The sequence below is a fragment of the Myotis daubentonii genome, chromosome 4 (assembly GCF_963259705.1).
Source record: "Myotis daubentonii chromosome 4, mMyoDau2.1, whole genome shotgun sequence".
NCBI classification, from domain to species: domain Eukaryota; kingdom Metazoa; phylum Chordata; class Mammalia; order Chiroptera; family Vespertilionidae; genus Myotis; species Myotis daubentonii.
In genome coordinates, this window is record NC_081843.1 from 12590287 (window position 1) to 12606721 (window position 16435).

The following is a 16435-nucleotide window of genomic DNA, read 5'->3' on the forward strand; positions in this document are numbered from 1 at the left end:
CAGTCACTGAACTGCCAGTCTACTCCCTGAGAGGTTGGTTAATTATGGCTAACTATAACAAGGGGTCAGCTAGTAAGAGTAGAGAGAACTTGGAGGAATGTAGGAAAAGCATCTATACAAAACAGCCAGCCCACCCAGCTCACCCAGGGCTGAGATCCGACCCTGCCGTAGAAGGTGTAGCCATGGCAAAATGGGTGGCAAGTATGTCACTGTGCCTCACGGATGAGGGGCTGTGAGAAGCGGTGGGGATGTGACTTTTTTGGGATCTACCATCTAGAACTTGCTGGAAATCTGCTCTCTGGCTGCCAGGAAAGCTATTCACTGGGAGGAGTCTCACCAAAAGTACTTCGCTACAAAACTGCCGTAGGATGTGTCAGGGGAAGCTGCTGGGCACTGGGAGCTGCTGGGTGCTGGCACCAGGGAAGTTGCCCAGGGGTGATTTTGGAGTGTGAAGTATTAGTGCCTAAGTTAAAACCGATGACAACACTCTATGTTACAAACAGGTCCATGTCATGTTTCATGTGGGGGCCCACTGTTTGGAGGGTAATTGGCTTCAAAAGCATTTGGGATGTGGCATTGGCCAATGACTTGGACCCAGTGCCACCAGCTGGAGGGTGTAGACACGGGGTCAGCCTCTGACTGAGGTCTGATTGTGGCTCTATTGGAAGTTTCTTTGGGGCGTGAAATAATAAGTTTGCTGAGTCCTTGACAAGCCCCTGCGATTGCGCCCATGTTCCTGAATGTTTTGCTGAGTGGGCCTTTCTGTGCATGGAGCTGGCCTGGCAAGCACGGTGCTGCATGCCTGTGGACGCACCCCCATCCCCATATCTCTTCAGCCCGAATTTCCTGTTTCCTCCCGTTCCTCCCTGTCTGTTCTCTGACACGATTTTCCTGTTTATTTTGATTTTGCACAGTCCAACGAAGCGGCTCTCCAGCAAGAAGGTGGCAAGGTAGGAAACCATTGGTTACCTATTGAGATGTTCTTCTGAAATGTATCACTAATTATAGCTCTTTTCAAAAACATGTTTAGAAAATATTGTTTTCCGACATATTATTTTTTTAAACTTTTGAAAGTTGCTTTTCATGGTTTGAGATTAAAAATAATTCAAGGGGATGGATTGTCAGAAGAATTTTCAAAGCTGTAGATTGGGACCTGAATTTGGGACCAGGAAGTTTATGTTGAAAGTGTTTCACCAACAAGGTCCAGAAGGGGGCCCATATCTCCATGTCTGCTGTAGAGAGTCTGTGCGGGGCCTCATTTCACAGAGCCAGAACATGATGGAGTCCAGGTCTGGATCTGCCTTTTGCACCTCCCCTGGCTCCCCAGGGTGGGAAGAGGAAGGAGAAGTGCCTAACTCTGGGTTTCTAAAGAACATGCTTCTGTGATCATTTCTTCATTGTTTAGTTTTGGATACTGTTTATTGGCTTCCTACAGTGAAAGATGACAGCACATACATTTATCCTCTCCCCTACTATGCTAGTTCTAAAAGCAATTTCCACAGGGTTTATAAGATGCCAGCATTCTCTAGAGGAACCGTGTACTATATTTCCTTTTTAAGACAAGCCATTGTTTCTCCTGGAGTCAGTGATTGTCTTCATGTTTTTATTTGCTTCATCTTTTATTTTTTTTAAAGTAATAGTCTGTTTTCTCAACTCTTTTTTTAAATTTAATTTCATTTTTTTAAAAATATATTTTATTGATTTTCCACAGAGAGGAAGGGAGAGAGACAGAGAGTCAGAAACATCGATGAGAGAGAAACATCGATCAGCTGCCTTCTGCACATCCCCCACTGGGGATATGCCCGCAACTCAGGCACATGCCCTTGACCGGAATCGAACCCGGGACCTCTCAGTCCGCAGGCCGACACTCTATCTACTGAGCCAAACCGGTTTTGGCTAATTTCATTTTAAATTATTTTTTTCTCTTTATTGATTAAGGTACTACATATGTGTCCTTATCCCCCCACTGCCCCCCCACCCCCACTCATGTTCTCACTCCCCTGGTGTCTGTGTCCATTGGTTAGGTTTTATTTTTTTGTTGACACTAATATAGATGTTCCCATTCCCCACTGCACCTCTCAGCCCACCTCTGCCCAGCCCTTGCGTCATCTTCTGTGCTGCTCTGCCCAGCCCTCTCACAGGGCCACGCGGCAGCCCTGGGCCTATTGGCCATTCCCTCCCAGAGCCTCTGCCCTTTGCACAGGTGCGTGCAGGCTGCATTGCCGTGGTCCTGTTTCCCCCACACACGTTGTGGGATCCAGATATTTGTTTTAGGTGTTGGGTCATCTCACTCCCTGATAATCTATCTTCCTTTTTTTTAATCTGCATTTTTTGTCCAGCATATATTCTTGTAGCTTGTTGGAAAAAGAGGTTCCCAGGAGATAAGTCCCGCCCAACCCCCACCAAGAGATAAATGTTGAGACCTTGCTAAATGTTTTACTCTTATAGTTTGGCTTAGTCTAGAAATCTGGATTGTAAATGATTTCCCTCTATAGTGTTTTAAGACGTTGCTCATTACCTTCTGGTACTGGGACTGCTGCTGCTGAGAGGTCTAATGCTTTCTCATTTTCCCTCTCTGGGAGCTTTTAAGATGTTTTCTATATCCTGGTAGGGATCAGTCCTGTGAGTTCTTATTCCCCTTAATTATGCTGGGCTGAATGAAAGCTGTGCCATTTCATTGTGGAAGCTTCTGTCCCTTAGTTTTGGGGAGCTTTGTCAGCCTGTTTCTTTGACAGTGTTCTCTGTTCCACTTTCTGCTTTTTCTAGGACTCCTGCTTGTGGCTCCACATGCCTTCATCCTTGCTCCCCCTATGCCTCTCTCTACTCTGGCTTTGTCTCCTGTGACCCCCATGCCGCCTGCTCTTCCTCCCCATCTCTTCCCTGGGTTCTCATCTGGGCTCTGCCATTCTTGTTAGAGGTTCTCTCCAACAACTGGGGGTACCCTCTCTGTGCGTATTGAAGTGGTTGCTCACAGCTGGCCAGCATGCGGTGTGGGCAGACCCCTGTGTCAGTAGATCTTTTCTCCAGCCAGGCTGGCCAGTTTTCCCAGAGTGAGTTCCGCCTGGCTGCCTGCTGCCAGCGTTTGGGGAGCTGTGCTGGGCCCACCGTTTAGTCTGCAGGCTGGGGGTGCATTCTGTTTGTAAGCCATGTGTCCTGAGTCCAGGGCTGCTCCTGGTCTAGGACAGTCCTTTTCAAGGGTGCAGTGGGTGCTGCCCCTCCCATCCTCTGCTCATCTCTACTGCCCTGTTCTCAGGTGCCAGTCCTTCCTGGGCTTTCCAGAGGGCTCCAGTGTCTCACTGGCTCACTGCGGCCCTCCTCTGCCCTCCATGCCCAGGACATTGTTGCTCTTTTTTCCACGGATTGTTAGAGTGGGAGGGAAGGAGGGAGGGAGGGAAGGAAGGAGAAAAACATCAGTGGGAGAGAGACAGACATTGATTGGTTGCGTCCCGCACACACCCTGACCAAACCTGCAACCCTGGTATGTGCCCTTGACTGGGAATCCAGCCTGCGACCCTCTGGTGCGTGGGCCGGCGCTCTAACCACTGGACATCTCTTTCCTGGTGCTATTTCCTCTTCTGTTCGCCTTGTCCTTGGGCATGTAAACATTCTGTGTGTGGCGTGTGGTTTTTTCTCCTCTATCATCTTGAGAGCTTAGGATCCAGAGCAAGCATAGCTGCATATCACCAATTCACCTTCTCCATTTGTTTTCTCACATCACCCCTTTCAGAAAAGCATTCAAGCTCTTAGGGGTATAATATTAATTCCAAACCCCACTTTATTACAGTTTTAACACCACTTTCATATTTTATCCCAAATAGCTGGTGAAACTAAGGAAGGTGAAAATCTGAGTCATCTCCTCTCAGCCTCCCACATCTGGGACACTGAGGGCCCCTGGCGTTGCTGAGGGCCCAAGCTGCCTCGATGGTTGGGCTTTGTGCCTGCTCCCTCCATGAAACACCCTCTGAGAACTTCATTTTTCCTTCACAGATACCCTTTGGTATAGAAAAGCCAAATCTGCAGGAATGTGCAGTTAGAGTTTACAGAGGCATATTTTGTGGTCGGAACAAACATACCTTGCAGATGCAATTTTAATCTGCTGCTGTTTTGCCCTCAATACCACCACCAGAATTTTAAGAAAACTCAAAATAACTGTTGTAATTTCACTCTTCACAGTGTTTTAGCCCTTTGCACGTGGCAGTGTGGCTGGAGTGTGGGTTTTGGAGCCACCGGCTCTGGCCTCTGTGACCTGACTTGTATCTAACATGGATGGAAAGGGCTCGGGGGTCGGTGTGCCAGCGAGAACCGCACTGGCACACAGCCAGCCTCAGGACCAGAGGGAGCGCCAGTGGGACTGCCCAGAGCAGAAAGCAGGTCTTGACACGGAGTGTCTTGGCACCCGCGGGCTTTACCTGCCTCCCTTTGGGATGATCAGGCCTTTCCCACAGTCCCCTCTCCGGGTAGGCCTCCTAAGTAGGGGCGGGTTTAAATAAACAAGACCCTCAGCCACAGTGCCAGGAAACCTTGGCCTTTCCTGAGGCAGCCACATGCTGGGGCCACACGCCGGGTGCTTGGGGACTGGGTACAACCGCCCATTCCCAGGTTCAGCTGTTCAGAAGTGCCGTGAGCCCCTAGCAGGAGCTCGGGATTGTGGGACAGGCCCTAGGCCATAGCCCCTCCTCAGCATGGTCTCTGGGTCTGGGGTGGGCAGCTTTCTATCCCAAGATTGGCATCAGGAGCTTGTGTTTGGGGTCAAAGTCATTGGTGTTTGAGAACATCAATTGGACAAGAACATGGTGGCCCTGCCCTTAGGGTCAGTGCCCTTCGGGGAATCAGATGAAATCCAAGGGGTGCTCCTATGTCTCACCAAGGACACATTTAAGGGACTCATGGTCCCCAGGGATGAAGATGCCCTTCTTTTTTGTTCCCCTTAGAACATTTCTGGAGTAAAAAAAAATTTAAGAAATGTACAAGCTAAGTCAGCAATAAAAAGGAAATAGAAGGTGATACCTTTTATAAAGATAATGTAGAAAATTTCAATGTGACTTTTAGTAGTATTTTATTGACTCCTTACCCTGTGCTATGTCCTTATCAGAGCTGTTTATATATATAAAACCTAATTTAAATAATAGCCTGCAGACCCCCATTTTATAGGAGAATAGGTTTCAGAGAGGGTGAGTAGCTTTTTCAAAGTCACACAGCTCTGACAGTATCAGACTGTCAACTTGGAACCTGGGTCAGTATATGCACACTCTGTCCAAATGCTCTGAGAGTTTTACATGCACCACGTAAATAACAGCTGATATAGTATCACTACAATTAATAAGATTATCTCCAGGGTGAGTGAACATGTATTTGCTGAGTACCTGCTAAGGTGCCAATGGCTGAGGACTCAAGCAAGGAGCTTCAAGTGTGTGGAGCCCCAGGGGTTTCCACAGGACAGCCGGGGCTTGTGCTCACCTATGTCCTAGGTTGCACGCCACCCAGCATGGCCCACATGGCTGGAGACCTGTGCCCACTGGTGCTAAGTGCTTGGAGCTGCTCTGGCAGGGGGCATCGTGCCTGTACGCCTTTCCCAGAAAGACAGCCCCCCCCCGCCCCCCAGTCTCTCACTATTGCTGCTATTGGGAGTGCATTTGAAAAATCAGATATCAAGATGCATGTAGGTGACGTTGTGTGCAGAAGTCATGATCCCGAATTAGTATTTCATGGGCCACAGTGGAAGATGAGATTATATCGTATCTCAGGGAGGAACCCCATCTTATTTTATTACCCAAGTACAAAGTACCCTTGCCCCATCAGCTGGTGGGAGAAGGCTGGGCTTATCAGGCTCCAAAGAGCAGCAGGAGGACTCTTTGGACACATAGTACAGCTGGCTTACTTAGCCCCTCGGTAATAGCGTCCTGCCCAGAACTCCCTTCGGTGGACACCTGGGTCCCAGGCTGCTGGGATTCGCTTTTCAGACTGACCTAGAAATGCTCATGTTTGAAGAACTTGGATTGGTCTCTCCCGTCTTCTTTTCTGTCTTTGTTCTGGTGAAAGACCTTCTCTGGACTGGGCTGTTGTTTCTTCTCCACAGGCACCTGCATCAGTCAGGGGCTCTGACCATGGAAGCCCTGCAGGACCCTCCCCCAGACCCTTTGGAGGGCATGGAAGAAGACATTGCGGACAAGGTAGGCCCTGGATCGGGAGACCAGAGGACCACCTGTGGACAACATGGTCCCAGTCTCAGGACTTGTGCTCGGGGTGTGGGCCCACATTGGGGTGTATTTGTTGAGGTGCATTTGGGGACCAGGCCTCATCCTGGCAAGCAGATAGAGCACATCGGGAGTGACAGCACCACAAGGGCTAATTAATTAGACCCTCTGCCAGCCCTGCCGGTCTCAAGCATTTCACATACAAGGCAGAGGGGACTGCGACCGTGGGAACAGAACGGTGAGCGCCAGTGGCTGTCAGCCCATATTGGTAGGTGTCAGCTCAGGGCGCCCTGACTCAGACCCAGCTCACCAGGACCCATGGAGGCAGGATTTGGGGGCATTGGAGGTTTGGGGGAGGCGGGCACTCACCCCATCAAACAATGTGTAGAATGGGCTGTTCCCTGAGAGAAGCCTGGTAAATGGGTTATGTGGGGACAGGCCATCTATGGGAACAGCTCCATACTTCACAAGGACCAGCTTCAGAAAGAGGGGAAGAGGAAAGTGGCAGGACACACCTCTCACCTCTTCCTGTCCCCCCTCACCTCCTTCTAGACCCTTCACCCCATTCTGTACCCTCACCCCATCCTGTCGCCCCTCTTCACCTCCTCCTGTACTCCCTCATCTCTTCCTGTACCCTTCCTGTCTCCCCTCACCTCCTCTCTTCAGCACCTACAGTATCTACTTGGCAGGTCTCCCTCTGTTTATCACCTATGTAGGTATCTGTCTCCTATCTTGTTAGTGAGCTCCCTGAGAAGGGAGGTACCAAATCCTGGGGCCTTTCTCTTCCTTGAGTCCCCTGCCATGTGCTGTCTCCATGGGCTGGGGCTGGCAGAGAGCAGGCACCCCACAAGCCATCACAGATTCATCACAAAGGCACTGTCGTGGCACCTCCAGGCCACCTGCTGACATCTGCACTTGTGGTTTTGAGGCCATGGCGTGTTCCCCATCCATATTGACGCCTGTGGGGGCCATACTACCTCTTTTATGGGGGTAGTCTCCATGAAAAAGATAGACCCACTGGAGCCGAATGAACACTGTCTTGCTACCAAGGTTGTCTTCTTGGAGAAGCGGGTGTCAGAGCTGGAGAAGGACACCGCTGCCAATGGGGAGCAACACAGCCGACTGAGGCAGGAGAATCTCCAGCTGGTGCACAGGTGAGCATGGCTGCTGCGCAGAGGTTGGCTCTCACCTGCAGCTGCCCTCCATCCTGCTGCTGGGAGCCAGCCCAGGGGATGGTGCGGGGTTGCCTTTTGAGCGTGGCTTCAACTTAGAACTGTCTTCAACCCATTTAGGGCCTCAAAGGAAAGAGTGTGGAGAGGGCACCGCCTCACCCCTCCCTCAGGAGCAGTTGAGGCCAGCACCCACACTGCCTGCACAGAGTGCCTGGTGGAGGGAGCCTGATCTCAGGAGTGGCAGAGGCTACAAGGCGAGAGGAGGCATACTGGGGTTCTAATGTGAGGCCTCTGGCTTGTGTCCCCACTCTGAGAGCCCATCCCGGGGAAATAGTATTAACCACAGGCCTTCGTTCCTGGACTTGGGCTCCTTGGCTTTGAGAGTCGCTGTGATTTGCTCACTTCTCTCACATCATCTGGTTTCATCTTTACGATCCCTGCGAGGCAGATACTACCGTCCCCATTTTACAGAGGAAACCAAGGCTCAGGGAGATGGCATGATTGCCAGGGCCTCAGACAGCAAGTGGGGGCTTTGGGAGTGAGAGCCAGTGCCTTCAGAGCCCTTTGCATTGGGAGCGTGACCTGTCCTTGGGACATGCAGGTCCTCACAGATACTTAGCCACAGAAACAAGAAACGAGTAGGAACCGCTGGGTGCATGGTGGGATGCGCAGTCTGATTCTGATAGTGAGAGCACAGTGAAGAAATAACAGATGTGTGAACTGAGGAGGAGCTACTGTGAGCATGGAGGAGGCGGGGTTACTTCCCCACCCCTGCTGTGCGGGCTTTTTATAGAATCCTGTGTGAGTTTCAGTGTCTTGAATCTCGTCATCCTGTGTAACCTCATGCTGTTCGCAGCAGCGTGCTTCTTGTTGAGCATGAGGAGCTTGGCCCAGAAGCATCAGCTGCCAGGTGTGCTGCCTCTGCATCTGGTGAGGGGCCTGAGAGGCGGGGAGCGTGGTGTGTGGGGGATCTACACAAGCGGGCTGCCACACACCCTGTGACTGCAGGCAAGAAGAGCCCTGTCTTCGAAGCCTTGTTTTTGCACCCATGGCCTGAACAGGTGGACTCGGTGCTTTTAACAGCGTGGAACATAGGCCCACACACACCGTCACGGCGTGCGCATCATAGGCATCAGGGTTAGGCTTGGTTCCTGTCGTAATGTTTTCATCCTGGATGCTACTGACACATCACTTTATTTTCTTTTGATCCTCACCCAAGGATATTGTTCCATTGCTTTTTAGAGAGAGTGGAAGGGAGGGGGGAGGGGGAAATTGAGAGAATAACATCGATGTGAGAGACACATTGATTGGTTTCCTCCCACATGCCCAGGGCTCAAACCTGTAACCCAGGTATGTGCCCTTGACTGGGAATTGAACCCATGACCCTCTGGTGCACAGACCAATACTCTTACCACTTAGCCACACCAACCAGGGCTACATCACTTTAATGAAGTTAAAACGAGTTCTCTTGTGCAGTCGATTCCCTCTAGGGGTTTTCACAGGAGGGCCTGCCCCAGTTCCTGCAGATGTTTCTTCTGGTGTTGGCCCCAGTTCTCCTAAACAGCGTGCTTCTGCTGCAGTTTCTTGGTGTCCCCATGTGTAACATTGTCAGCCCATACCAGCCCTGCGGCACAGCTCTCCTGCCACCATCCCAGGAATTCCACATGCTTCCTCTGCATTTGGTTCTTTATTTTCTGGATTCCCCATTTTTCTTCATATTGTGAAGATATCACCCATTGGTGCCTGGGAAAGGGTGCATAGAAACAGGTTCTTTGAGACCTTGCATATCTGAGACTGTGTTTCACCCTCCACTGACAGTGGGGCTGCGGCTGGGATTCTACTTGGAAGTAGGTTCCCTGGGAACTTGATGGCCCTGCTACCTCCGACCCGAACTGTGGGTGGGATGCCTGGCACCGCTGTGTAGCCCTGTTCTCATCCTCAACACATGAGGGTTTCCTATTGTTACCTGTGCTGGGCACGTGGTTTTCAATCTTTAAATCTGGAAAGTGTGCCCTCAGCTTCAGGAACATTTCTAGAATTTCTCCAGTGTCTTTCATTTTCTTATCTATCTGAACTTCTATTCCTCAAATATTAGACCTTCTAGACCTTTCCTCCCATATCCTTGACTTTTCCTGTTCTTTTTTCCCCTCTATGTAATTCCCTTGGTTTTCTTCTTCAACTCTTCTATTAATTTAAAATGTTTCTCATATTTTTTAAAATATATTTGTATTGATTTTAGAGAGGAAGGAAGAGGGGAGAGAGATAGAAACATCAATGATGAGAGAGAATCACTGATAGGCTGCCTCCTGCACGTCCCCTACTGGGGATGGGACCCACAACCCAGGCATGTGCCCTTGGCCAGAATCAAACCCGGGACCCTTCAGCCCGCAGGCCGACACTCTATCCACTGGGCCAAACCAGCCAGGGCGATGTTCCTCGTATGTTTAATTTCTAAGTTACTTTTTGCCATCTGTTCCTTCAGGGACATCACCTCTGTTTTGTGGATGGGGTATCTTAGCTCTGTTAGTCACAAGGCTTTTCCTCCTATTGCCTGCATGGTGTGCGTTTCCTTTGAGGTCCTTTTATTGTTTGCTTTGGCCACTCTGTTAAAAGCTTTCCTGTGGTAGCTGGTGATCTTTGGCCATCCATTTACACTTAGGTGTGAGGCACCAAGAAGCGATGAGAAGCCCTGTGTGCAGGGACAGCTTATGGGCTCCATGCCATCTGTGGGCAGGGCCTGGAGCCCTTCTCTTTGGGATGGTCAGTTCCTGCCTCCTGTGGTTGGGCATAATGGTCTGGGAAAGGGCCAAGGCCATGATCCCCATGTGAATATTCCCTTTGTTCATGTGTTCTTGTTGAACCCTTACCTCTGCTGATGAACTGGGTGGGGCTGGTTTGTACACCAGATCCTGGAGTGTCATTGCAAGGGGCGCTCAGGGGCTTGTGCCCATCAGGGTGTCTCCGGTCCACACGCCATTCTTAGTGTAGGGGGAGCAGAGACTGGAGGTGGGGCATCTCCTGCTTCAGACTGCCCTTCACTCTAGAGCTCACAGCCTTCCTATCCCTCTCCGGGTCCCGATGCGCATCTGGCCCTGGTAGAAGGGCGGGAAGCCTCACCCCCTCCCTGGCCTTCACAGAGCCAACGCCCTTGAGGAGCAGTTGAAGGAGCAGGAGCTGAGGGCCTGTGAGGCGGCTCTGGAAGAGGCGCGGAAGCAGAAGGAGCTCTTGTGCAAGATGGAGAGAGAGAAGAGCATCGAGATCGAGAGCCTGCAGGCCAGGTAGGCAAGGCCGCCGCGACCCCCCAGCCAAGTCAGTGAGAAACGAGAGTGAAAAGTGGATGCTTTCATGAACAACAGCCCCACCCTCCCACCCCGGGAGGGTACCGTGTCTAGGAACAAATTTTATTCTAGAAAAATTGGAAAATCTATGTGAAGAAAACTGTAAAACTCTACTGAAGGCCACAAAAGATCTAAGTTCAAAGAATGACCCTCCATAGATATCAGTTTCTCTAAATCTATCTCTAGCTGGATTTTTATCTCTGTCAAAGTATCCATCTTTTTCTAAGGCAACTTGACAAAATTAAAATTACCTTTATGCTTCTCTGGAGGCATAAGCCTTACATGAGCCAACTGAAGGTCAAAGGTGGGACACACACTACTGATAGCATTGGCCCAGAACCCAAAGTGTAACTAAATGTGATGGCACCTTCCTCACAGAGGAATTAAACTAATACATGGAGATCCCCCTTCCCGGGGGTGGCGCTGAGTCCTCCCTTCCATGGAGCATGGGCTGGACTCGGTGACCGTCTTCCAGATACGGAGAATGTGCGGGAAAAGTAGAACCTGACAGAGGAGACCCTGGCACACACCTTAACCAGGTGCCCAGGTCAGCATCACCCACTTAGACTTAGGCATCCTGATCTGATGTGACAGGAGGGGCGCCTCACTTCTGTGGGGTTCTTCCCCAACCATACCCAGCTAGTCATGAGAAACCACAAGGAAACCCAATTTGAAGGACGTCCTACTAAATACATAACCAGACTGCTCAAAACTGTCAAAGTAATGACAAACGAGGAGAATCTGCGAGACTGCCCAGCACACAGGGGACAATGGAGACGACTAAGTGCAGTGTGGTACTGGGAGGGAGCCCAGAGGGGACCTTGTGGAAAAGCTGAATTGCATCCATGGTTTGGTGACCAGAGTCTGGGGTGGGGGTGGGCGGGCTGTGACGAACCTGCTGCAGTGATGAGCAGATGCTTCAAGAGGAAGCTGAAAGGGTCCACAGGGACTCTGCACTGTGTCTGGAACTACTCTATAAACCTGAAATTATCCCCACACCCAGAGTGTATTTAACAGCTGTCCTAGTCCATGAAAAGTTTTGGCCCAGAGCACTTGTGTGTGAAAGGGCTGGGCTGTCGGCACTGGGGAGTAGCCTCTGTGGATGCCTGGGAAGCCCCTATTGAGATTTCCAAGACACTCAGCCTCCCTCACCCCAAGGAGATGAATTCCTAGGGAGTGGGTCCCAGCCTCATTCTATATCCCAGGCTGCAGCAACTGGACGAGGAGAACAGTGAGCTGAGGTCCTGCACGCCCTGTCTGAAGGCCAACATCGAACGCTTGGAGGAGGTAAGCTGCCTGCCAGGAGCGCTGACTGGGCAGGGCCAGGCCGCGCACTGTGTGGTCACCACGATCAGTCATGCTGGCCTACATGCTTCCCCACACCCCCTGGATCGGGATGTGCTGAGACGGGTTATCCAAAGCAGGGCGCTCACAGCCAGCTAATGGGTGTGCAGGGGTATGGCCCGCCAAGGGGTGCGCGCAGGCTGATGATGCCGGGCCTGTGTGTGAGGGAACAAGCTCAGCTCAGGCCACTGCCCGTTGCTGGAAGATGCTGGAGCCTGCCTGGCTGCTCAGCTTTCCCACAGACACAGGATCCTTGGGTCAGAGGTTCATGCGTCGATTGACCCGCAGTCTGAACCCAGGGATGTCTTTGAGGGGCCGACTTCAGCTGGACCCCTCGCACCCTATTCTGCAGATGTTCACTGAGAGGCTTCTCCTCCCCCATCCTCCACTTCCTGTCAAGTGCCTCCTAGGAAGCTCTGAACCCTGAGCAAGTCAAATACCACCTGGGCTCTGGTTGCCGTGAGCAACTCCTGCTGAGTGGCCGGGGGTCAGGGCCTGCTTTTGCCTTCCCCTAGAAGCAGTACTGTTGCGGGGAGGTGCCCGCACCAAGAACCCACCTTCCATATGCACTGCACTCGGGGTAGGCACCGGCCCTGAGAGCGCATGCCTGTGTGTGTGCACCTGGGCTTTGACAGGAAGGCTGCGGTGCAGCCCTGTGGACGTCAGTGAGCTGAGACTCGGGACACATGCAGCTGAGGAAAGCCATGTGTATGGGGTGGCAGGCGAGTGTGTCCATGGCAAGTGTTTAACTTTGCAGGAGAAACAGAAGTTGCTGGATGAGATTGAAGAGTTGTCACTGCGGCTCAGTGACGAGCAGGAAAACAGGAGGAAGCTGGGGGACAGGCTGAGTCATGAGAGACACCAATTCCAGAAGGACAAGGAGGCAACCCAGGAGGTGAACACAAGCCCAGGACTGTCACTTAGTGAGGTCCCAGAATCCATAGGGCCCATCTGGAGTGAGCTGGGAGCCCACTGCTTTCAGCGGGGGAGGGGTGTGGGTGGGGGAGGTGCTGGGTGCATGGTGGTGTTTGGGAAGCGTGGCATCCTCCTCCTCCTCAGAAATGGCATTTAGACCGATGCAGAGGTTCTGAAACCAGGGCCTGGGTTGGCTGCTCACTGTGCGGTTCCACACAGCTAATTGAGGACCTGCGGAAGCAGCTGGAGCACCTACAGCTCTTCAAGCTGGAGGCGGAGCAGAGGAGGGGCCGGAGCAACAGTGTGGGCCTACAGGAGTACAATAGCCGTACCCGGGAGAGCGAGCTGGAGCAGGAGGTCCGCAGGCTGAAGCAGGTACTGCTGGGCAGACACCCTTATACCTGGAAGAAGCTTACTGGCAACCCGCATTGGAAGAGGGGTCTCTGGAGGGTGGCAGCCCAGGAATGACACTGTCATGCTGCCCACCCTAGGATAACCGTAACCTGAAGGAGCAGAACGATGAGCTCAATGGACAGATCATAAACCTGAGCATCCAGGGCGCCAAGAACCTCTTCTCCACATCCTTCTCTGAGTCTCTGGCCGCAGAGATCAGCTCGGTCTCCCGCGATGAGGTAATGTATCCACTCCCCTAGGCTTGGGGCTCTAAAGTGCCCACAGTCTCAAAAAGAAAAAGAAAACAAGAAAGTGCCCATAGTCTGTGCCCAGTGCCCACCTCTTGCTTCTCCCACAGCTCATGGAAGCGATTCAAAAGCAGGAAGAGATCAACTTTCGCCTGCAGGACTACATTGACAGGATCATCGTGGCCATCATGGAGACCAACCCGTCCATCCTGGAGGTCAAGTAGAAGCAGCCCAGCCCAGCCCAGGGTGATTCTGGACTCCACCAACACCACAGAGATGGCCGCGGCGCACGTGCGCCAAGAATAGCAGGTCCCATGCCCACCGAGCCCAGAGCGCACAGCTGAGCTGGGGCACATAAAGATGGGGTGGTGGAAGAGGGAGAAGGAAAGAGAAGCCCTTGGTCTGGAACCCACAGCAGACGCAGGTGGAATTGGGCCTGCTCTCAGCTCTGGCCTTCCCCTGCCCCCTCCTCTCCTCAGAGATGTGAGGGCAGTGTCTCATGCTGGGATGAGCCTCTCCATAAGCTCCCTCTCACATGGTAGACCCTCCCGTTATCCTGCCCTGTCAGGGGGGAAAAGAAGGAAATGAAGGAAATGGGTCCCCACCTGGGGTGCAGCTATGCATGTCAGCACAGGCATCCTGACCTGGTGCCACTCAAGGCTCGGCCGCACCTGGACCATCTAGAGGCCCCAGATGCGGTGGTATGTGAAAGACAGGCAGTGAGGCCGGTGCGCGTCGGGGTCTGACCAGAAGCTGTAGCCCATCCCTCTTCCCCCAAGCCTTTCTGAGGCTGTCTCCCTGAGCTGCTCAGGCTGCCCCTCAGTCCAGCTTCAGGCCCAGGGGCCCCGGCCATGCGTCTGTTCTCACAGTTGGACCCTCTCTACAATAACCTGTGGGAGCTGGGGCCTCTGCTCTGAAATCAGGACTTCAGAGTCTACTGGTGTGGAGTGTACTGTCTGGGAGGGGTGGACATTGCCAGACCCCTCTGACTCCTGAGGTGTAGACAGGGCCAGGGTGAGGTGCTACCTCCCCAGGGGCGTGGCCTTCCTGGCCTCCTGGATTATCCCATTTTCTGTGCAGATCTTGCTGCCTCGGGTAAAGTCCCACTTTCCCAGGCCAGAGTCCAAAGTCATTAGAAGTCGTCATTCTTCCCCAGGTACATTCTGCAGAAGGCCGAGCAGGGCAGGCTGTCCAAGGACACAGATCAAGAGCAGAGAACAAGGCCTTCCCAGCAGCTGGGGGTTCCCTTGCCCAGCTCCACACTACCACTGCCCAGCACCTGCGCTGCCAGGAGCAGCAGTGTCACCCCCACAGGGATGCTGGGCCTGCCGCCCACCTTAGCCCGAGCACTGGCCAGGAGCCTCCAGGCACTCCCAGGTGGGCCAGGACCCACCACCAACTGGCTACTGTTGTGTGTGACCGCGTATGGGAGGTGTATGCATGTGTGTGTGCGTGTAAGCATGTGTGTTGCCCTGCATCCCTCCATCTTCCTCATGGCCCACCTTCTACACTAAGACTTAAGACGTTGCCTCGTATTGTATATTTTGGGGAAAGCCTTGGGTGTAAATCAGTGTAAACTTGGAAGAGAGATTTTTCTATCATGTAGAGTAGGTATTTTTTATAGATTGAAGGTTGATCAATTTTTTTAATACTTCCAAGAGAGAAAACTATCTGTGTATACACATGAAATATATATATATGTATGTATGTATGATAATAAATATGGGAACTCTGCTTTCTGTGCCCAGCCTCACCCTGCTGACACAGCCTTGGGTCTGTTTCTGTCCATCACTCAGCAGTACTGTAACTAAAGACAAATTGCCCAGAGATGTTCCACACAAACACCGGGCACTGGCTTGCACAGTGACCCTGCTTTCATCTTCTCAAGAAAGACTCTTCCAGCGTAGCTGGTTTGGCTCAGTGGATAGAGCATCGGCCTGCGGACTAAAGGGTCCCAGGTTCAATTCCAGCCAAGGGCACATGCCTGGGTTGCAGGCTCCATCCCCTCCAATGGGGGGCGTGCAGGAGGCAGCCAATCAATGATTCTCTCTTATCATTGATGTTTCTATCTATCCCTCTCCCTTCCTCTCTAAAATCAATAAAAATATTTTTGGGGAAAAAAAAAGACTCTTCCAGCCCTAGTTGGTTTGGCTCGGTGGATAGAGCGTCGGCTTGCAGACTGAAGGTTCCTGGGTTCCATTCCAGTCAAGGGCACATGCCCGGGTTGTGGGCTCAATCCCCAGTGGGGGACGTGCAGGAGGCAGCCGATCAATGATTCTCTCTCATCATTGATATTTCTAGCTCTCTCTCTTCCTTTCTCTCTGAAATCAATAAAAATATATTAAAAAAAAAAAAGACTCTTCCAGGCAGAGTGAGGGCGGCCTGGATGCAGAAGGGCGAAGCTAGGACAGTGTCACCACAGATTATAGCTGTTGCTGCACACACAGAAGTCGGCTCCTTCCCCTGTGGGGGTCCAGAGGTGGCGTGCAGTGGGCCTGGCTCAGCACTGCCTGGTGGTGTTTGAGGTACTGGGAACCGTGTGTCATCTGACTTCAGACAGCAGGAGACGCCTAGCCAAGCCAGCCCGTCCTGATCTTTCTGGCCTCGCTGTAAACCTCTGAGAGGTCCCAGGATGGCACCTGCAGGCTGGGCCCCCTGCAGAGCTTGTCCAAAGGCACTCCTGGAGCAGGGCCACATGGGGCCATGAGATCATGGTAGGACCTGGCCCCTGCGTGCAACCCGGCTGCCAACATGACACCCAGGGCCAGATGGGCTGAGTGGGCAGCATTGCAAGTCTCGGGTTCGTGAACAGGCTGTCCCATGGGACATGC

The 16435-nt window shown here is 52.2% G+C and overlaps 1 protein-coding gene across 4 annotated transcripts in view; it reads left to right on the forward strand.

Annotated features, from left to right (window-relative positions):
* The window catches only part of RAB11FIP3 (RAB11 family interacting protein 3), a 105668-nt gene extending 90330 nt beyond the window's left edge, over window positions 1-15338 (forward strand). For 2 of the 4 annotated variants that reach the window (XM_059692527.1, XM_059692528.1), the window contains 9 exons: window positions 915-950; window positions 6077-6170; window positions 7245-7348; window positions 10504-10644; window positions 11910-11991; window positions 12806-12943; window positions 13183-13338; window positions 13455-13595; window positions 13715-15338. In XM_059692527.1, coding sequence (XP_059548510.1) covers window positions 915-950; window positions 6077-6170; window positions 7245-7348; window positions 10504-10644; window positions 11910-11991; window positions 12806-12943; window positions 13183-13338; window positions 13455-13595; window positions 13715-13828 — 1006 coding nt within the window. In that variant the 3' untranslated portion in view covers window positions 13829-15338. The remainder of the gene's footprint in view (window positions 1-914; window positions 951-6076; window positions 6171-7244; window positions 7349-10503; window positions 10645-11909; window positions 11992-12805; window positions 12944-13182; window positions 13339-13454; window positions 13596-13714) is intronic. The other 2 variants (XM_059692529.1, XM_059692530.1) reach the window with 2 other exon arrangements.
* The last annotated feature ends 1097 nt before the right edge of the window (window positions 15339-16435 follow it).